Here is a 22,440-nt window from a genome sequence, read left to right on the forward strand (position 1 = left end):
TCAGTATATAAAAGATTCCTTTAAAAAATAATAATGTATTATAAGAGTTTTAATTTGATATTTTTGTAATATGGCCTTCCTTTTACACCTTTCTGGTCACATTTAAGGAATCGAATATCTGGCTTGGTTTTAGCCAGGGAAAGGAATACTTCTCTGAAGTGGTGCAGAAATTTACTAACACAACCAACCAATAACCTGAAAACTAGCCTCCATGTCATAGATACCAGCCACTTCTTTCACTGACTCTCCACCATCCTCACCTCTTCACCTTCTGGATCCCTACTTGTCCCTGTTAATACCACTTCCCTATACACCAACATTCTGTCATGCCCATGATTTTGCTGCTATTGAACACTTTCCTAACATTATTCAGACTCCAAACCCACTGTGTCATTCTTCATGCACCTTACTAACTTTATCCTAACACACAACTACTTCACCTTTGAAGAGAGAGTATAGAAACAAATCCATGGCACAGCCGTGGGGACCTGCACGGCAGCCTTCTATGCCAACCTGTTTATTGACAATCCAGAGGAAACCTTCGGAGCCTCCTAAAACCTCAAGCACCCAGTCTAGTTTGGGTTCATTCATGATATCTACATGATCCGAAGTCAGTGCCAAGACACCATATCCTCATTCCCTGACAACCTCAACACATTCTATCCCATCTGCTTCACCTGGTCCTCCTCAGCCCAATGTATCACCTTCCTGGATACCACCCAGGCTGTTGTATCTGCAGTGACAAGAACTCCCTTGTCCAGTATGCTGAAAGTCTCTCAAAGACCTTCACTGGCAGGCACTACCCCAAGACCTAGTGTGCAAACAGATCTCTCACACCATTTCCCCCCACACTCTCAGTGCTCCCACCACCCCTAAGAACTAGCTTCAAAGGAATGCCCTTTGGCACCCAATGCCTCACCCTGACTGGAACTGGTGAACCACATCCCTCGTCAGGACTTTGACTACTTATCCTCGTGCTTTGAACCCCAAGTCCTTCCATCCCTCATACAGTGGTGTTTCATTGCCTAACCAACCTCCACAACAACCTAGTCCATCCGTATGCCAACCCTACAGGGATCATAACCCTGTGAAAGACCAGGTGCAAGATTTGTCCAATCCATCCACCCAGCACTTCCTATTCCAGTACTTTCACAGGTTTATCCTATCCCCATCAGAGGCTGGGGCACATGTGAAAACAACCCTGTCATATACCAGCTGTGCTGCAATTATTGCACAGTTTTTTTGTATTGGTATGGCTAACAACCAGCTGTCCACTAGGTTGAACGGCCACTGCCAAACTGTGACTGCCAAGAGCATACTAGACCACCCTGTGGCACAACATGCAGCTGAACATAACGAGCTTGATTTCAGTGGCTGCTTTACAATCAGGGCCATCAGGATCCTTCCTGCACCAACAGATTTTCTGAATTGCACATATGAGAGTTATTCTCTGCTCCCAGAATCATCCCGGCCTCAACCTACAGTAACCAACTGCCCTATACCCTCCACCCAACTGTTTCCTCACCCTCCGTGTGTGTTGCTCTCTGCCACTGCATGTGCTCATGTTTCCCCTTCCATGCTCCTCTTCACCTCCCTGTCCCATAACTTCCCAACTGCACCAGGCAGTCTTGTCATGCCTCCATCTAGTCCCTGCACAGAGGGTACGTGTCTCCCACCCCATCCATACCCCACTATCCCTCCCCCTTCTCTCCCGACTCCACAGAGTGCCGCTCAACATGATAGTTGCATTCCAGTCCGAGCTGCTGGTGATGGCAGTCATTTGTGTATGCTTGTGTCAATAAGTGTGTGTGTGGGGGGGGGGGGGGGGGGTTTCTGAAAAAGGCTTTATTTGAAGGGTGTATGTGTAACAGTCTTTTCATTATGTCTGTATGCAACTCAGTGTGTCATCTTTATGGTGCATAACAATCTACCCTTTTCCTAATATTGTTGATATTCCAACCTGGAGTAGCCATCGTTCAAACTGCAGTAGTTTATAAAATTTGTTAACTGTCAATACTTTGAAAATAATTGTACTGGCTTTCATTGTATTGGTACAACTCCCCACCTTCTTCTTCTTCTTCAGTGCTCTTTCATTCATCTTCAATGATCTCTTAATTTAATCATCATAAAAAGTGTTAGTGTTTTATGTAAATTTATGTTTCCAGAGGTGATGCATTTATACCATTCATTGACAAGTTACCGTCACTCAATCGCAAGATGGGTGGACCTTTTGTAATGCCTGTAGTTGATAAATATAAAGACATGGGAATGGTTGTGATGGGAAAAGTTGAAGCAGGAGAGGCAAAAAAAGGACAATCATTACTTCTGATGCCAAACAGGGTAAGTTGTTCCTATTATAGTTGTTACAGTTTAGGGGTTTGAAGTTCTATAATTTCTTTAATGAAACCACTATTGTCTCAGATTTTTCTGTCAGAAATTTGAAGAAAAAATACTTTGTGACAGTGGGTACTGAAGCAGTTAACTTTTCTAAATGTTTTTGTTGATACATCTCATTTAACGTTTTAGTTGTAGTTAAGTGAAACCAACCGGAATCCTTTGGGATGATTGCAGTGTAGTAGTGGGGTGGGGGGCTGAAAATACAAGTAACCATGACGTTTGTGCCTAACAGAGACAGTATCTCAAATTTAGGGGCCAGTTGCAGGGGGATTTTAAAGAGAGTTTAAAGATGTATATTATAATATTATGAGAAGGAAAGTTGCTACTCACCATATATCGGAGATGCTTTCTTGCATTGTTGACGAAGGCCTTTACGGCCGAAAGCTATAACTGTGAGAATCTTTTTCTTGTGCTTATCTGAAACTCAGCATCTCTGCTATATGGTGAGTAGAAACTTTCCTTCTCATAATATTGTTACATTCCATCCTGGATTTTCCAGAGATGTATATTATGTCGACATATGGGTGCTGTTATTTGGTAAGTATTGTGCACTGCCTTTGAATTCGCAGTAGCTACCAGTGAAAAGAATAGCAGTTTTTTGTTAGTTGTTCCATAATTTCCATCTTTGTAAGTTAAATATTAAGTGTATAAAAACAGTTATTACTAAAAGATAACAGTATTTGAGTAAAGGTGAAGATTATACTAGATTCGTGAATTCTTCCCATTTATTGCAACTCCTATATGCTATCATTCGAGATAGAATGGATTGTTGGATTAGTATGATGATTAATTTTAAATTGTTTGTGGGGTGACTACTATGACATTGTATTTTAACAATGAACATTGGATATTAGAATAGAGAAACAAGGGGCGAGGCATTGAAGGAGAATAAAATATTGACTAATATCAGCAATGAAAAAATTATCTCTTTTCATACTGAACACTTTTATTATATTGAAACACATTAATAATTAGATGATGTGCATCATAAGGCAGCAAACATCATACTATGAAGTAGCTTGGTTGTTGGTTAAATTATCTGTTGTCGTACTTTATAGCAATCTTCTTAAGATAATCTTTTTCTGTAGGCCTGTGAACACAGACACATTCAGGATCACACCATGAAAAGTAAATGTTTTGTTTTGTATGTATCACTTCCTGTTCCTTTGTTTACTGGCAGATCAGCACAGCTCATATCATCAAACCTTTGTTCATACTCAGGTTGTCTCCCCCACCCCACCCCTCTCACCATGTTAACACTTCAATGTCAGCTGTGCAAATGTTATATCTATAACCATGGTAACACTGGCAAAATTAGTATGCACTAAGCTGTAACTAGTTTGCATTATTGTAAAAGATAATTACAAACAAATTGAGAAACAGTAACAAGCAGAGACCGGAACATTGGCAGAATGCCTTTGTAATGAGCAGAGACCAGAATAATGGCAGAATTCATTTTTAAATGTGTTGACTCTTATCTTCAATTTGAATGTGAAGCTGTGATTTACATCTTTGTAATTGAAATTCTACAGTTTTATGGTGCCTTTTTCTATCTTTTTTATATAAATGCATTTTGTTGCATTTTTGATCCTTGTTTATTGCTTTATTATTAAAAACAGCATTGAATGTCACTGTAAAAAGAGGTAACAGTTGGTAAGGGTTTTAATTATTGTCTGTGGTTACTTGGATCTCTTTCGTTCGGCTTTTATTATGACATTGTTATGCAAGGCAGCTAGTAACATGCTGAATTTCAGTGTTATTAAGTTACATTAATATTTTCTACTGACGGTAAAATACTTTCATGCAGAGTATGTGAGCAGTCAGTGAACTATGAAAAGAAATACTTCATTTCTCAACATGTCAGTACGACCAAGCACAAAAGTGCATTTTCCAAGGCAACTGGAAAGATTTCTCTGTTTTCAACACCAGTTGCAATATAAGTCAAAAATCGCAATTAGCATCTTAAATTAAAACAGGTTTTGGAGAAGAATATGGTTGAATCTGTGCTCCTTGAATCAAGACTGTGAAAATGTGAATGTTAAGATGAAGGAATGAAAGTCATTAAAGATGAACTAAAAAATAAAGAGATCTGTATTTCAATTGACAAGACAATAGATGCTATAGACCTTTTTATTGCCAGTGTCATTGTCCTTCCGAAAGAGAATCAGTAAAAGCATTCCTGCTTACAACAGTGTGTCTGGAAAAAGTTAACAATTGAATTATCACACAGTTTGTTTTACTAATTCATTCCAATTACTTTGGTGTAAAGAAATTTGTGACAATGTATTACTTTTCATCTCAGATGCTGCACCATACATGAAAAAGACTGGGATAGCTTTTAAAGTGCTGTTTCCAAGCAAGCTTCATGTGACCAACATTGCGCGTGGTTTTTAGAGGGTATCGGAAGATATACAAAGTTTGTTTTAGATGTCGACAAATTGATTTCCAGTGTTAAGAAGATATGTGTGAAAGCTCTGTCAAGGATTGAGACATTTAAAGAACCACACCAAATATTCCTCTGCCCTCTCAGCTTATCGTAACAAGATTTTTTTTGGGGGGGTGGGGGGGGGCGGCGACATTGACTTCAGCAGCAGTTCACTATGCTTCAGATTTCCTGAGTAAAAGATGGTCATTCCTCTGGTGGCTGCAACATCTTCAATTGCAGCACCAAAGAAACTTCCTGAATCTTTGAAAATGAGAAAGGACTTCATTTTTGTTGCGGCCAAGTTTGTTTGCCTGCCAAAAGTGATCAGCCAGTTTCAGGAAACAGGACTGCCACGGAAAAAGTCAGTGAAAACTTTGAATGATGCATTGCAGAATTGGATTGTGTGCCAGGTGGTGTTTTGAAAAATCCTGCAAGCTTGGAAATGTTTCAAAAGATTCTACAAGGTGACAATTCTATCGCAGTAGAAATGGAGCCTACAATAATAGGAGATTTTAAATTTGCTCCAGTTATCTATGTAGATGTTGAGAGGCCATTTTCTCAGGTGAAAATCTATTATCTGACAGGAGATTCAACATGACTCCAGAAAATTTAAAAAAACTGTTTTCTGTGTATGTATGTATGTGGGGGGGGGGGGGGGGGGGAGGGGGAGAGGGAGAGGGAGGACACTAAAAGGGAATGGTAGCTTAAAATGTTTACTCTTCATTCAGATGGATCACAAACTAATGATTCTCAGATTTAATGATGATTTAACAGAATAATTATCTGAAGATACAGACACTGAAAACCACACCTAATATTTGGCAGGTTAGTCAGTCAGTATGCAGAAACATATGGTATGTTAAATGTAAGGTGGCTGAATGCCATAGGCAGTTGCAAGTAGTGGAGGAAGCCAGCCCAGTCCCCACATGGACCACAACAGAGTGAGGAGCTGTTTAGGTGGGAGGAGTGGGGAGCTAGGAAGCCACACCTACCTCCTACAATGCATGCACATTAACCTGTGCTTCATACTTCCACAAAAGTAGAAGTCACACATGATGTAAAAATCACATACTTGCAGTTCATAATCGAAACTGAAATTGCCTTTTGTATTGACATGTTTATGAAAAGGAAAGTCGCCACTCACCATATAGCAGAGCTGCTGAGTCGCAGATAATCACAACAAAAGGACTATCACAAATAAAGCTTTTGGCCTGTAAGGCCTTTATCAAAAATAGACAAAACGCGCGCGCGCGCACACACACACACACACACACACACACACACACACACACACACACACAAAACTGCAGTCTCAGGCAACTGTGAGTTTGGCTACAGCTGCCTGAGACAGCAGTTGTGTGTGTGTGTGTGTGTGTGTGTGTGTGTGTGTGTGTGAGAGAGAGAGAGAGAGAGAGAGATCAATTTTTGACTAAGACCTCACAGGACGAAAGCTTTATTTGTGACAGTCTGTAGTTGTGCCTATCTGCAACTCAGCATCTCCACTGTATGGTGAGTGACAACTTTCCTTTTCATAATATTGTTACATTTCATTTTGATTTTCCATTGTTTGATAGTATTGACATATTTAATAAAGATAGTAACTGTAACAACAGCACACACTTATCACAACCACAAAAAAGAATTAACTACAAGACAATGACACAGTAGACACCAGTGGCTACCTCGCATACTATTGTCAGCTAGGTTACATTGCTTGCAACTGCAAAAAGATTACCAGCCTTCTGACTTACACCGTTTCAGGATTACAGAGTTAATTACCCAACTTCTAGTTATCATTTCGATTTCTGGCCATGTAATCCTTGCCATTTCTTGGAATGCCACCCATTTTGATGGATTTTCAATATTTTTTCTATTAAGAAAAGTAACAAACATTTAACTGCAGTACTAACCATTTACAGAAGCCAGAAACTTCTCCTGAATTACATATTTCCAGCTTCGTTGAATGTATAGTTTTTCCCTAACCAAAGTCAAACTAATTTCTAATTACTATTCTAGTCTTAATAATCACTATTCCACTTTCCATGATTGAAAAATGACATCTCAGAACACTAATAGAACATTGTTATGCTTATTTTCTCATATTATGACTTTTTGTGCAATACATTGTGAAACACCATGTTTGCACATGGCAATTTTGTCCTCATTGCACTGTTATTTGGTGTCTTTTCTTGCAACCTTTCATACTTGCTTTTTTCCTATGATTGACCTTGCTTTACACATCAACTAGATTTTTGTTTCACCTGGTGGAGGTAGAATTTTTTTCCAGGAGATGCTTTTTTTTTTTTGTCAGTAGTCTCTTCACTTGTCTCCAGGAGATGCTTTTTTTGTCAGTAGTCTCTTCACTTGTCTCCCAGAGGAATTTGGTCTGAGAACATCTTTGCACATTAGCAATTCTACACACAATTCCTTTATAATCCTCTATTATTTATTATTACTATTATTATTATTGTTGTTGTTATTTTATTATGGAGAATGAGTCCATTCTTTAGGTATATAAGGAAACAATAAAATAAAAGCTGCCTCCATCATTTCATTATTCTGTACTCAAAAGCCTCATACATCATCCTCAGTTCAGACAGATCAAAACCAACACTCCCCCCCCCCCCCCCCCCCCCTCCCCCACCCTCCAGAGGAATTTGGTCTGAGAACATCTTTGCACATTAGCCCCTCAGGGGGCTCACCTCTAGTTGTTGAGTTCGTGCTTGGATACCACAGGGTCCCTAGCCTTTGAAGCACCTTTTCAGTGCTGCATGTCTATCTTCCTGCTACCCTTTTCCTTCCCTTGGGGAACATGTCTGGGGTGATTTAGGGAACATGTTCTGCATTTTCAGTAGTTCACATAAGAACAGTCTCACCACTGTTTTTCATTTCTCTTTTTCCTTTTTTCGGTCACCTTTTCCTAGCCTTTCTCTGCTTCGAGGTTTGAGGCATATCATTTTCTTCTTCCTCCCTGTGCACTCCTTTGCTGGCCCATGCATCTTGACAAGTAACTGGTGACTGGGTAACGCATAATTCCTAGCCCTGGTCAACATGTAGGATTCACACCTAACTCGTGGTACAGGCCAGGCCAAAGGAGGGGTGGTTGCCTAAGCTGCTGGCTTCCCCAATTGCCGATTGGTCCCTCTGTCAGGTGTTTGGGAGGTGTGAACAATCACCTAAGTCAGGTGAGCCCTCTCGGGATGGGGGAGGGGGTATCAGTCAGAAGGAGTGCGCCATTGGAAATGCTGGCAATAGTGGGGGATTTTCTCGCAGTGAGCCAATCATTATCTTTGCTGTCTATCAAACTAAATGGAATGATGCTTATGATTCAAAGACCCTCACAGCTGCACCATGGTTCCTCATGGTTTCGCGTACTAAAGATGATCAGTCATTTGCGACTGTAAATCCGTTTCTTATTCAGGAAGGTGTTTATGCAGTTGCCGGCACTGTGAAATCCTGCTCTCATTTACACAGGGGCTCTTTGCTCTTGGAGACTACTTCTGGTACTCAAGCACAACAACTGCATGCCGCTTCGCTTCACCATGGCCATCCTGTTCGTTTTGAGGCCCACAGAACTGTGAATTCTTCCCATGGTGTTATTTACACTAGGCTACTTGATGGTCTGACCAAGGCAGAAATCCAAACGTACCTCTCTGATCAGGGTGCCATTGTGTCCATCAGGTGATGAAAAAGGTAGATGCAGTCTTGGTGCCCACAAGCACTCTTTTTCTCACCTTTGATAGAGTGGTGCTTCTGTCCAAAATCATAACAGGCTATGAAGTTGTCACAGTTTGGCTGTACAATCCGAACACTATGTTCTACTACCAGTGTCATCATTTCAACCACACTCGAACATCTTCTCACACCCAGTCAGATGTGTAACCTGTGGTAGGAATGTGCATGATGGCGACTGTCTGCCTCCTTCTTCCCGTTTTATCAACTGCAGTGGCAACCATGCCGCAGCCTCTCCAGATTGTCCCATGTATCTCCATGAGCGGGCTGTCCAGGAAATACAGTTAAAGGAAAAAGTGCCTTACCTGGTCGCTTGCAAGTTATTGGTTATTTGTGAATCCTGCATTCTACCATCTGGCATGTACTGTAATGTTCTTGCTATATCTCGCTACATAAATGACATGGCCACACAGGCATGCAATCTCAGATTCAGCTCTGAGGTTGAGAAATCACTCATTGTCATGGTAGCATCGCCATCTCCTCGTCCAGCTGTGCAACAGGCCACCAAACATTCACCTCCTGGGGTGAAGTCACCTGCTACACAACCGATAGGCTGGAGAGGGCAGAAGGAATACTTCTGCAAAGATTTCCTATCCTCTCCAGCCAGCAAGCATCTGAGCCTTCCGCAGCCATCTGGAAAGGCTCCAAGAAGTCAAATAATGGAAAACAGTTTTCTTCTTCGCTGACCCAGAGATCCTCTTTGACAGTGTCACCACGTGATACCCTCACGTGGCTGACGTCCGTGTCACCAGTGTGCACCGTCAGCCGTTTTTTTTGCCCTGGACTCTGCAAATCAGCAGAAGGGGAATGTCAATAACTCTGTAGATATCATGGAGCAGGGTCCTCCAGCCTCTGTGCCCTGTAGCCATGAGTCTTTGAAGGCTGGCACTTTGCAACCATTGAGGTGACGCCCCTTCATCATTTTTTCCCTCCTTCCCTTTCCTCGTTATGACTCTCCTTCAATGGAACATTCATGGCCATCGATCAAACAAAGAGGACTTATGGCTGCTCTTAGAATAGCAGCGTCTGCCCGTTCTTTGTCTCCAGAATACAAAATTGCATCCTAATGACCGCTTTGAGCTCTTGCATTTCTTCCTGGTCCATTTTGACCTTCTCCCTGTGAACAGCATTCCATTTCATGGGGGAGTCATGCTGCTCATATGGGACGGCGTTCATAGTCAACCCACCTCCCTGACTACCTGCTTCGAGTTGTTACATTTCGCCCTTTTTTCCTCACTTGATCTTTTCACTTCTGTGCCATTTACATCCCTCTGTTGTTCAATATCACCAGGACAGACTTCCTCCAGCTTATTGGGCAGATACCTCACTTCTTCCTGCTGCTCCGTGACTTTAATGCGCACCATCCCCTTTGGGGTTCTCCCAGAACCTGTCCGAGAGGTGTCCTCTTAGTTGCCCTTCTCAACCAACTTAACCTCCTCTGCCTTAACACAGGAGCACCCACGTTCCTTTCAGACTCCACGTACACCTATTCCCATTTGGACCTATCCTTCTGTGCTGCCCAGCATGCCCATCATCTCGAGCGGTCTGTTCTCTTACACCGCCTCAATACTATTCACCATCGTGGCATCTATTTGGCCACTGATGCCTTGTGCACTAGCCTAGTTGAGAGTCTGTATGCAGAACTACTGCTGTCCTACCACCGGGACTTTCTCCTCTGCTGTTTGTCTGCCATGCGTGGCCACTCATTTTATACCTCCTTCGATGACTCCTTTGATTGCCAGTGTGGGGCATGTCCCTCTTCCCTGTAACCTCCAGGAGTTCGTTTTCAGCTCTTGCTGCGGCACCTTAACTTAACACTACCTTTAACTTTCCCAGTGAGTGTGTACCCTTCACCTTCTTGGCTTTGTGCGGCGGTCCGTGTTCGCTTTGGCCTTGATTTGCTTACTAAGGACACTACTCCCGGTACTTCATTGTAGTACCTTCGTGTACACTGATGACTCTTGGAGTGGCCTGGTGTCGGGTGTGCCTTCATGATTGGCACCAATGTTTTTCCGTATTGGTTTCCGGAATCCTGCTCAGTATGTATAGCAGAGCTCTTTGCCCTGATCAGGCCACGCAGTGCACCCGACAACACAGGATTTTCAATTGCGTCATCTACTCCGACTCTCTCAGTGCCATTCAAAGCCTCTGTGTGCTGTACACCGTCCATCCGTTAGTGCAATGGGTCCAGGAAAGCTGTCACTTGCTCACTCTTGATGGAATCACTGTGAAGTTTATGTGGGTTCCTAGTCATGTCGGTCTGACAGGAAACGAAGCCACTGTCGCTGTTGCCGAAGATGCTGTCCTTGTACTGCAGCCCACTAGTACTTACATTCTCTCTGATGATCTCTGTGTTGCCGTCTGTCAGCAGGTGGTGTCACGTTGTCCTCCCTTCACGAGAACAAGCTCTGGCTTATTAAGTATCTCCCAGCGTCTTGGATAACCACCTCTCGCCATGAGGAGATCATTTTAACTAGTTTGCCTATCGGACACTCACTTTGCAGCCATCGCCATCTATTAAGTGGTGCTCCCCCAACAGTTTGTCCTCATTTCGCTCAATCTTTGACGATCCACCATGACCTGATGGAACACTTACATTCTTGTTTGTGTTTGCCGTCCGAGTTATCAGCCATATTAGCAAATGACGCATGGGCAGTCAACCGCGTTTTACTTTTATCCTGCATGGCAATGTGGCAAAGGCCATTTAATTTTTAGTTCAGGACCTCTGTTTCTCTACAGTGTATTTTATAGACCTCTCTCCATGTTCCTATTTTTAGCTGTCTTCTCTTCCATTGATTGGCATTAACATGTAGCCGTTTTTAACTCGACTCGTTGTCTTCATGTTCTACAATTCTGACATGGGCATGTGTAACTCATGATTATTGGCCAGCGAACGGTACTTGACATATATACACATTTCCAGCGTACAGCTAAAAGATTTCTGTTCCTCTGGAACATCAGCTCCCTTCTTTGTGTGCTGGGAATTTTTCAAAGCCCAAGACATTAACTTCCCATTCTACATTACAATTCCGAGAAGACCTGTCTTCTCCTTCAAGAATAGACTTGTATAGAACGTGAATAATGTATCCCCCTCCTTATCTGCTTAGGTGTGAAGTAGTTTTCTCACTACGTGAACCATAACATTGGTGTGGCCATTAAAAAATTCTGTTTTTCCTATATAACTGGACTATAATGGAGTGGGAGAGGTAAAAAAGAAAATTGACTCACCCAGTGACAGATTGGAGAAAACACATATGAAGGTATTGAAATTTGCAAGCTTTTGGGGCCAGGGGAAGGAAGACAGGTGAAAGAAAACTTCGCCAGTCCTTTACCTGAATGCCCTTTTCCATCACACCACTTCTCATCCTTCAACTTTTCTGCCAGGAGAAGGAGCCTCTGGTTCCAAAAGCTTGCAGATTTCTTTACCTTTACATGTGTTCTCTCCTGCCGCTGCTTGGTGAGTAGATTTGTTAGCTATCCAATTACAGTAAATTTCCAAAAACTGTTTATTTTTGCTGATATATTAGCTCATATACAACCAGAATTTCAATCTGACAGCATGTTTAATTTTAAACCATATTTTTATATCTGCTTGAAATTAATTCTGCCTATGTCTTTACACTTGCCATCATTGACCAACAATTTCTTTGGCAGGCAGATATGCCTGCTAAAACTCAATTAGAAGGTGGAATTACTCAAATGGATCATACCCCACCTTGCTTTTGGCTGCTGTTCATGTGACAAATCATAGCCAAGTATTTTATTAGTTCCCTTTCAACCATCCATTCTCTGTTTAGGAGTGAGCAGACCTGCACTTGTTATTTTCCTTATCCTCTGTCTAGCATAAAGATTAGTCTGCTTTTTGAAATGAGCAGTGGGGGCACTGACCACAAGAATTGAAAAAAAGAATAAAAACAGAACTATCTGCGTCCAATTCACACAAATCCGTGACACCGTCAAACTCATTAAAAATGCCAATATTTGGCAAAGCCTATATCAGTCCATGCCCACTCAGAATTGGTACAATTTCTTTTTGTGCTGCACCTTTGCCTTGGCCTTCTTTTAGTGTCATTGCTGGTATATGTAAATAGATATTGACAGTTTTCTGTTTACTTCTTGTTTTTGTTACTCTGTGTTCTTTGTATATATGTAGTCATTGTATGGTGTACTTCGTGAATTTTCATTTAATAAAACGTTATTTGACAAACCTTTCACAGTAATACTAAAGCTACTCACCAGAAGGTTATGGGCTCAGGACCGGGTGTGAAAGCAATGTTTAATGAATATTGAAAATAAAAGTTGTGCGAGGAAATCCAGAATCTGTTCGTTAGGAAGTTGTGTGTGCGCCAACGGTTGATTTATTTCTATTTTCCTCCTGTTTGTGTGTGCAGTCTGCCAGCAATTTTGTTTCAATCGAACATAAAAATGAGTGGTACAGCTCCATCTGGACTTCCAGTAGTTGAAAAGTTGACCAGATGCAAAAATATTCTACAGGGAAATTTGCCATGAAGGTGTATATAACCCATGACAAAAAGTGTGGAATTTTGTAGAAAACTGATCTTTGGATCTGGCAAAACTGGAAGATTCATGGAAGAAAAGAGACAGAAAAGCACATTCCCAGATTTTACTGTTCATGGACAAAACAAAAGTACTTCCTTATAAAGGATATATGAACCGCAACAAAAGACTGGATGGCCCTAGAAAAGACTCTATACTCACCATAGTGTGGGCTTGCTTAAAACATTAATCTCAATGAAATCCGATAAATGCAAGTTGGTAGACGACTATTGCAATCGAATTGTAATGACCACATTGGTATATGACTATTTCAGTCACATCATAATGACTGCTTGTATTCATGTTGGGTCTCCATCCGGAACACATTGTCATCTGGAGACAATATTTTGGCGGTCCACCTGGCCGCCATCTTCAGTTGAGTAGGGCATCATACTATCTCACTGGAACTGAAATCAAACACGCTGCGGTGGTTCCTTTGTACACCGACTGTGGGCCCTCTGAGCATTATGTTTAACTGCCCTCTAGCAGTAGACACAACAATGCACCGGTGGTGGAAGGTCGTGGAAACAATAATATCAAACACTATTGCCAGTTTTTGATGACCAAAACAAGGTCCATTGTTTCTTGATGACAAACAGAACAGGGTTCCAACTCTTAGCTAAAGGATACCCCTTATCTCTGTTTATAATATTGGCAGATAGCTGGATTTCAATGGCTTCTTTCACTACACAGTCTTAATATCGTGACACAGGGGCAACCACTTGTGTCTCACCGTACATTGTTGTATGTTCTTTAATAAAGCGATGTTCTGCCACTGCAGATTTTTCTGGCTGAAATAAACGCATGTGGCGAAGATGATTCGTATGATCTAGGACCATTGTGTGGAACATTTATTTCAGCCAGAAAAATCTGCAGTGGCACAACATTGTCTTACTGAAAGACATAAAATGTTGTGCGATGAGACACAAGTGGTTGCCCCTGCATTGCGGTATTGGGACTGTGTAGTGAAAGAAGCCATTGAAATCTAGCTCTCTGACAGTATTATAAACAGAGATAAGGGGTATCCTTTTAAGTAAGAGTTGTAAACCTGTTCTGTTTGACATTAAGAAACAACGATGCTTGTTTTGAGAATCAAAAACTGTCAATAGTGTTTGATATCGATTTATCATTTCTGCTGTTGTGCCAGTTGCTATAGGGCAATTATTTTCGCACACACTGCCGCCGCAGTGTGTTTGCTTTCAGTTTCAGCGAGATAGTGTGACGGCCTACTCACCTGAAGATGGCAGCTAGGTGGACCACTGAAGTATTGTATCCAAAAATCAAACAATGGAAAATCCAGGATGGAATGTAACAATCATGAGAAGGAAAGTTGCTACTCACCACATATTGACTCACAAAGATGGCTACATCAATACCTCCATCCATATCAGACCTACGAACTATCAGCAATACCTCCACTAGACAGGTACCACTCGTTCCATACCAAAAAGTTCCTACCGTAGAGCCTAACCACTTGTGGTTGTCGCATCTGCAATGATGAGTAGTCCCTCTCAAAATATACCGAGAGTCTCACTGAAGCCTTCACTGACTGTAATTGTCCCCCCAACCTTGTACAAAAGCAAATCCCCCATACCTTGTTTTCCAGTCTCCCACCACCTTGCAAAGTCCCACTGTCCAGCCACAAGGGAGCATTCCCCTTGTAACTCAGTACCTCCCAGGACTGGAGCAACTGAATTACATTGTCCACCAGGGTTTTGATTATCTCTTGTGCCCTGAAATGAGAAACATGCCCGCTATCCTTCCCACTCCTCCGAACCTACACAACATACTCGTCCATCCTTACACAGACTCCACTCACAATCCCTTACCTCATGGCTCATACCCCTGTAATAGACCTAAATGCAAAACCCGTCCCATACAGCCTCCCACCGCCACCTACTCCAGTCCGGTCACTAACATCACCTATCCCATCAATGGCAGGGCTACCTGTGAAACCAGTCATGTAATCTACAAGCTAAGCTACAACCACTGTGCTGCATTCTATCTAGGCATGACAACCAATAAGCTGTCTATCCGCATGAATGGCCACCGACAAACTGTGGCCAAGAAACAAGTGGACCACCCTGTTGCTGAACGTCCTGCCAAAGATGACATCCTTCATTTCAGTGACTGCTTCACAGCCTGTACCATATGGGTCCTCCCCAACGACACCAGCTTTTCTGAATTGCGCAGGTGGGAACTTTCCCTGTAATACATCCTACATTCCCATAACCGTCCTGGCTTCAATCTTCACTAGTCACTGTCCTCTCCCATCCAGCCCCTTCCCTGTTCCCATTCCAACACTACACAGCCGTCATTCCACCACCACACCCAGTCTTTTTATTTCTCTCCTTTTTCGCTACTTCCCCCTCCCACCTCTCCACTGCCCACCATCTGTCCTCCAGCACTGTCCGCCATCCCCACAATACTATCGCGCCCCGCCCCAGCCTCCTCCTTACCCCCACCCAGTCGCCACTCCCATCGTGCATTGGTGCTGCTCACAGTGTGGTTTCAGTTGCCTGAGACTGCAGGTGTGTGTGTGTGTGTGTGTGTGTGTGTGTCCAGTGTTGACAAAGGCCTTAATGGCCGAAAGCATGTTAGTCTTTTTGTTGTGCCCATCTGCGACTTAGTATCTCTACTATATGGTGAATGGCAGCTTTCCTTCTCATAATTGAAATATTGTGTCTCTAGATGATGATACGTTCCAGCTGGAGACCCGACATTAATATAACCAATTATTACGCCAGGAATCTTCACGGAGCCACATAATGACTGCATTTAAGTTAAATGACATGACATGGGTTTACCTGATCATAATTGACCTGTGATTGTGGCACTTGAAAACAGTGGCACAGGTACCGTCAGAGATTAGAAGATGTCAAATCTGAAGATGCAAATGAGAATGGAGAGTCAGTGTTACATGTAAATAAACTGTCATACAGAATGCTTTATTAAGTGCTATAAGTTCAACAGACAAAATCATATTGCTAAATATTGTAGTAAGTGCAAGAAAAGAGGAAGCTCGTCAAAAAATAACAGTAAAGGATATGTAACGAGAATACTGTCAGAACTCGGGAACAGTGTCATGAAAGAGACATGTAGTATTTAGATTCTTGTGCCTCAACTCACATCACCGGCGATGGAGGGAAGCTTGATAATGCAAAACTGTGTAATAGCTCAGTGGTCAGTGCGGGAGGTGATGGTTTGGTGGCAGATACTTCTGGCAGTGTTGTACTTATCTCCTCCACCGCTGGTAAAACAGTATAAATAGAAGGATCTAATGTCAGTCACATCCGAAACTCAGCTGTGATTGTGCTCTCATCAAAATTGTAATTAAAAGGTGTAAAGTGACCTTTAATAAAGAAAGAAGACAGGTTTTATGATTCAGAAGGCAAACTAATTGCCCAAGTATCGGTTAAGGACGACGTCTATTGTTTGGACACAAGTGCAATGAAACAATGATATTACTCAAAAAGTCTTCGATTTCTATGGTGTTGCAGGCTGGGACATGTGAATAGCAAAAGCATGCTGAAATTGGCAAAGGTTTCAACCAGACTAAATGAGGATCTTGTGGTCAAGGACCCCTGTGAGTTGTACATCATGGGAAAACAGTCACATCTTCCATTCAAAACTGAAAAAAGGTATTCTAAACATCATCTCAGACTTAGGTCGTTCTGATCTTCGTTGGGCATTGGAGACAGCGTCTGTTGGTGGAAATCATTATTTTCTCACATTTGTTGATGATTTTTTTGAAAATACAGGTTTGTCTGTTTCATGAAGAAAGTCTGAGGTCTCACACATTTAAAAACTTCGGAGTCTTTGTGGAAAAGCAGACAGGCAGAAATATCCTTCAGCGGGGCCTGAGCAGGCACATGGGGGCAAAGGCTTGCTGGTTATTGGGAGCTCCAATGTTAGGCGGGTGATGGAGCCCCTTAGGGAAATAGCGTACAGGGCTGGCAAGAATTCCAATGTGCACTCGGTTTGTCTGCCAGGGGGCCTCATCCAAGATGTGGAGGCGGCCTTGCCTGCGGCTATCGAGCGTACGGGGTGCAGTCGTCTGCAAGTAGTTGCTCACTTCGGCACCAATGATGCCTGTCGCTTGGGTTCTGATGCGATCCTCAGTTCATACAGGCAGCTGGAGGATTTGGTGAAGACCGCTGGCCTCGCATGCGGGGTGCAAGCAGAGCTCTCTATTTGCAGCATCGTTCCCAGAGTGGATCGGGGTCCTTTGGTTTGGAACCAAGTGGAGGGTCTCAACCAGAGGCTTCGTCGACTCTGTGACGGTCTTGGCTGCAGATTTCTAGACTTGCGCTATTGGGTGGGGAATTGTAGGATGCCCCTAGATAGGTCATGGGTGGACTACACAAAGGAAGAAGCTACTCGGGTAGCAGAGTACTTGTGGTGTGCACATGGGGGTTTTTTAGGCTAGGCAGTAGTGCGAGGTGTCCTGATGAACACTCACCAGTCGACGTGCAGGCAGGGAAATCAGGACGCGCTCAGTGTAAAGACACTTCAGCTATCAAGATATTAGCAGTAAATTTTCAGAGTGTTTGGAATAAAGTTCCTGAAGTTACTGCCCTCCAGGAAGCATGTGGCGTGCAAATTATTCTCGGGACTGAGACCTGGCTGAACCCTGGGATAGGAAGTTCTGAAATATTTAATGACGGTTGGAATGTGTATCGGAAAGACAGATTAGACACCATAGGAGGTGGTGTCTTCATTGCAGTTGACAAAAATATTGTGTCTACAGAGGTCGAAGTAGAGTGTGAATGTGAAGTTATCTGGACACGTTTAACAGGGCTAGGAGAAATAAAGTTAATTGTTGGGTGTTATTACCGGCCACCAGGTTCCACCGTGGCAGTTCTAGAATCATTCAAAGGGAGTCTACACTCTATCACAGAAGTACCCCGATCATGCTATATTAGTTGGAGGTGACTTCAGCCTACCTAGTATAGACTGGGATGTCTATGGATTCATTACAGGTGGTACAGACAAGCCGTTGTGTGAACTACTTTTGAGCACATTATCCAAAAACTGTCTTGAGCAGCTAAATCGACAGCCAATGCGTAATGGAAATATTTTAGATCTGGTAGCCACGAACAGACCAGACCTCATCGACGGTGTCAGTGTTGAGACAGGGATTAGTGATCATGATGTTGTCATTAAGACTATGGTTACGAAAGTTAAAAAGTCAGTCAAGAAGGCTAGGAGAGTATTCTTACTAAAAAGAGCAGATAAGCAGTTGTTAGCATCCCACTTAGTAAATGAATCGACTTCATTTACTTCCGGTACGATGGACATGGTAGAATTATTGGCAAATTTTAAACACATTATAAATCACGCATTGGAGAAGTATGTGCCAAAAAAGTGGGTTACGGACAGAAAAGACCCACCGTGGTTTAATAGTGCTATTCGGAGAATGCTCAGGAAGCAAAGACAGTTGCACTCGCGGTACAAGAAAGATCGGGAGAATGAGGACAGGCAAAAGTTAGTAGAGATTCGTGCTGCTGTTAAAAGAACGATGTGCGAAGCATACAACCACTACCACCGTCATACCTTAGCAAAAGATCTTGCTGAAAACCCAAGGAAATTCTGGTCTTATGTAAAATCGGTAAGAGGGTCGAAGGCCTCCCTCTAGTCACTCACTGATCAGTCTGGCCTGGCAATGGAAGACAGCAAAACTAAAGCTGAAATTTTAAATTTAGTATTTGAGAAATCTTTTACGCAGGAGGATTGTACAAACATACCGCCATTTGAGTCTCATACAGATTCCCGTATGGAGGGCATAGTGATAGACATCCCTGGGGTTGTGAAGCAGCTGAATAGGTTGAAAATAAATAAATCGCCAGGTCCTGATGGGATTCCAGTTCAGTTTTATAGAGAGTACTCTACTGCATTGGCTCCTTACTTAGCTTGCATTTATCATGAATCTCTTGCCCAACGTAAAGTCCAGAGCGACTGGAAAAAAGTGCAGTGACGCATATATATAAGAAGGGTAGAAGGACGGATCCTCAAAATTACAGACCAATATCCTTAACATCGGTTTTTTGCAGGATTCTCTAACATATTCTCAGTTCGAATATAATGAATTTCCTTGAGACAGAGAAGTTGCTGTCCATGCATCAGCACGGCTTTAGAAAGCATTGTTCCTGCAAAACACAACTCGCCCTTTTTTCACATGATATCTTGCGAACCATGGATGAAGGATATCAGACGGATGCCATATTCCGTGACTTCCGGAAAGCGTTTGACTTAGTGCCCCACTGCAGACTCCTAACTAAGGTACAAGCATATGGGATTGGTTCCCAAATATCTGAGTGGCTCGAGGACTTCTTAAGTAATAGAACCCAGTACGTTGTCCTCGATGGTGAGTGTTCATCGGAGGTGAGGGTATCATCTGGAGTGTCCCAGGGAAGTGTGGTAGGTCCGCTGTTTTCTGTCTACACAAATGACCTTTTGGATAGGGTGGATAGCAATGTGCAGCTGTTTGCTGATGGTACTGTGGTGTACGGGAAGGTGTCGTCATTGAGTGACTGTAGGAGGATACAAGATGACTTGGACAGGATTTGTGATTGGTGCAAAGAATGGCGGCTAACTCTAAATATAGATAAATGTAAATTAATGCAGATGAATAGGAAAGAGAATCCCGTAATGTTTGAATACTCCATTAGTAGTGTAGCTCTTGACACAGTCACGTCGATTAAATATTTGGGCGTAACATTGCAGAGCGATATGATGTGGGACAAGCATGTAATGGCAGTTGTGGGGAAAGCGGATAGTCTTCGGTTCATTGGTAGAATTTTGGGAAGATGTGGTTCATCTGTAAAGGAGACCGCTTATAAAACACTAATACGACCTATTCTTTAGTACTGCTGGAGCACTAGGGATCCCTATCAGGTCGGATTGAGGGAGGACATAGAAGCAATTCAGAGGCGGGCTGTTGGATTTGTTACTGGTAGGTTTCATCATCACACGAGTGTTATGGAAATGCTTCAGGAACTCAGGTGGGAGTCTCTGGAGGAAAGGAGGCGTTCTTTTCATGAATTGCTACTGAGGAAATTTAGAGAACCAACATTTGAGGCTGACTGCAGTACAATTTTACTGCCGCCAACTTAAATTTCACGGAAAGACCACAAAGATAAGATAAGAGAGATTAGGGCTCGTGCAGAGGCATATAGGCAATCATTTTTCCCTCGTTCTGTTTGGGAGTGGAGCAGGGAGAGAAGATGCTAGTTGTGGTACGAGGTATCCTCCGCCACGCACCGTATGGTGGGTTGCGGAGTATGGATGTAGATGTAAATGTAGATGAAGTTGCAGTCTGATAGTGGAAAGGAATGTGTCAACAGCAAGCTAAAAAGATTACTTATGCCTTAAGGTTTCATCTACCATCTTACAGTACAATGCAGTCCGCTGTAAATTGATATTGCTGAGAGAGCTAATGAAACCTTGCTTAAAGAAGCCCATACCATGATGTTCTGTGCCAACTTGCTGAAGGAGTACTGGGCTCAAACTGTGTCTAAAGCTGCATGCCTGAACAGTTGTTCTCCGTAGACCACTCTTGGAGGTAAAAAACCATATGAATTTTGATTCAGGAGAAAGGCTTATGTATCACACCTGAGGATTTTTTGCTGCAGTGTAGTGGTTCACATTCCAAAATCCTGTTGCAAGAAGTGGGGTAAGACGTCACAGAAGTTGATTTCTTAGACTACTGCCAGGGAACCAAAAGCTTGCAGTTCATCAATAGGGAGAACTGCCAGATAACTGTCAGCATAAATTTACTGGAGAATGAGAGTTTCCCAAGTTCAAAGATAGAGGAATGTAATATCACCAATATCTTAGGGTTGCAACAAGAAGCAATTCTTCGTGACATCAGTGCTTCACATACCGGTACTGAAGAAGAAATTAATTCAGTAAACAGTGATAATGGACCCTTTTATGGTTTGGACAGTGATCCAATGGAGATTGAAGTTAAAGATGAGGAACGTGAGAATCGGCAAATGGAGCTTGAAAGGTCAAACAGAGAGTCAGGGCCCAAGAGATTATCTAACCATTTTACTTACTACTTGCAAGCAGAACTTCAAATGAAGCCATCGATTTCAAAGAGGCTTTGGAAGGGATAAATAAGGAAAAATGGAAAAAAAGCAGTGAAGAAAGAATTCTCGTTTCTTAGATTGTAGTGACACATTCAAAGAGACAGAGCTACCCAGAGGACACAAACCTCTCAAGACTGAGTCGGTATTTTAAGGTAAAACATGGGACTGGCAATACAACCAGAAGCACACTTAATGGTAAAAGGATACTCTCAAATTAAATGTTGGTTATAAGGAAACCTCAGCAGCAGTGGTCAAGCTCGTGTCCATTAGCTATATCTTGTCAGTGGCAACTCAAGAGAACCTGGAGGTTACTTAATGCAATTTAGCAGATGCCTAGGTATGAAAATATGAAACTGCAGGAATCCTTTGTAAGAAAAGCTTCGGAGAAATGTGGAGAGAGTGATACCAAGCCAGTGTCAACAACACTAAAACGCGGATGGAACTTCGAGGCAGTCGAATCAAATGACATCAGTTTACCTTATCGGAGCAGTAAGAGGTCTTGTATACCTATCATGAATCTGCAGGCCTGACGTGTTTTGCAGTCAATTTCCTTCACAGATTTAATCACTGTTTTAAAAAGATCCTTCGGTTGTCAGTAAAAAGTGTGTTTAGACATTTAAAGGGAACAATGAGCTATAAGCTAGAATTTTTTAGAAATGGCAATAGAGAAATAAGGCCTTCAGTGATGCAAATTGGGGAAATAAAACCAGTGGCCAGTACTCTGTAACTGCTTTATAGATAAGAACACAGAATTCTTTAATTTTGTGGCATAGCAGAAAGTAAAAAACTATTGCACTATTTACTCGGTAAAAGCCGAATATATAACTTTGGTGTCAACTGTTCCAGATTTACTGTGTTAAGGCAACCTTGTGTGAGGGAGATCCAAGTAGTGTCACAAAGTCACTTGAAGTATATTGTGATAGTAAAGGTGCTATTCATTTAGCCAAAAATTGAATGACAAATTCTAGATCAGAGGTTATAGACATAAAATGTAATTTTATAAGAAAGCATGTTGAGTCAGATGTTATCAATATTGAACATCTGCATTCTGGAGAAATGTTAGCCGATATTTTCACAAAACCCTAAATAATGTTAGGCTTGAAACATGTGTAAGAAAATGTGTTTTTGTGAAGTAAGTGAGGAAATGGCTGTACATCTGAAGCTCATATTGTGTGGCAAAGTCAGTTCAAGGGGACAAGTTTGGATATGTAAATTGACATTTACAGTCTTCTGTTC

General features: G+C 42.3%; 1 protein-coding gene across 1 annotated transcript in view; it reads left to right on the forward strand.

Annotated features, from left to right (window-relative positions):
* The window catches only part of LOC124595021 (eukaryotic peptide chain release factor GTP-binding subunit ERF3A), a 64,046-nt gene that overhangs the window by 8,849 nt on the left and 32,757 nt on the right, over positions 1 to 22,440 (forward strand). The window contains exon 6 of the mRNA XM_047133571.1: positions 2,166 to 2,340. Within this exon, the coding sequence (XP_046989527.1) occupies positions 2,166 to 2,340 (175 nt within the window). The remainder of the gene's footprint in view (positions 1 to 2,165; positions 2,341 to 22,440) is intronic.

Source organism: Schistocerca americana, chromosome 2 (genome assembly GCF_021461395.2).
Source record: "Schistocerca americana isolate TAMUIC-IGC-003095 chromosome 2, iqSchAmer2.1, whole genome shotgun sequence".
Lineage (NCBI taxonomy): Eukaryota > Metazoa > Arthropoda > Insecta > Orthoptera > Acrididae > Schistocerca > Schistocerca americana.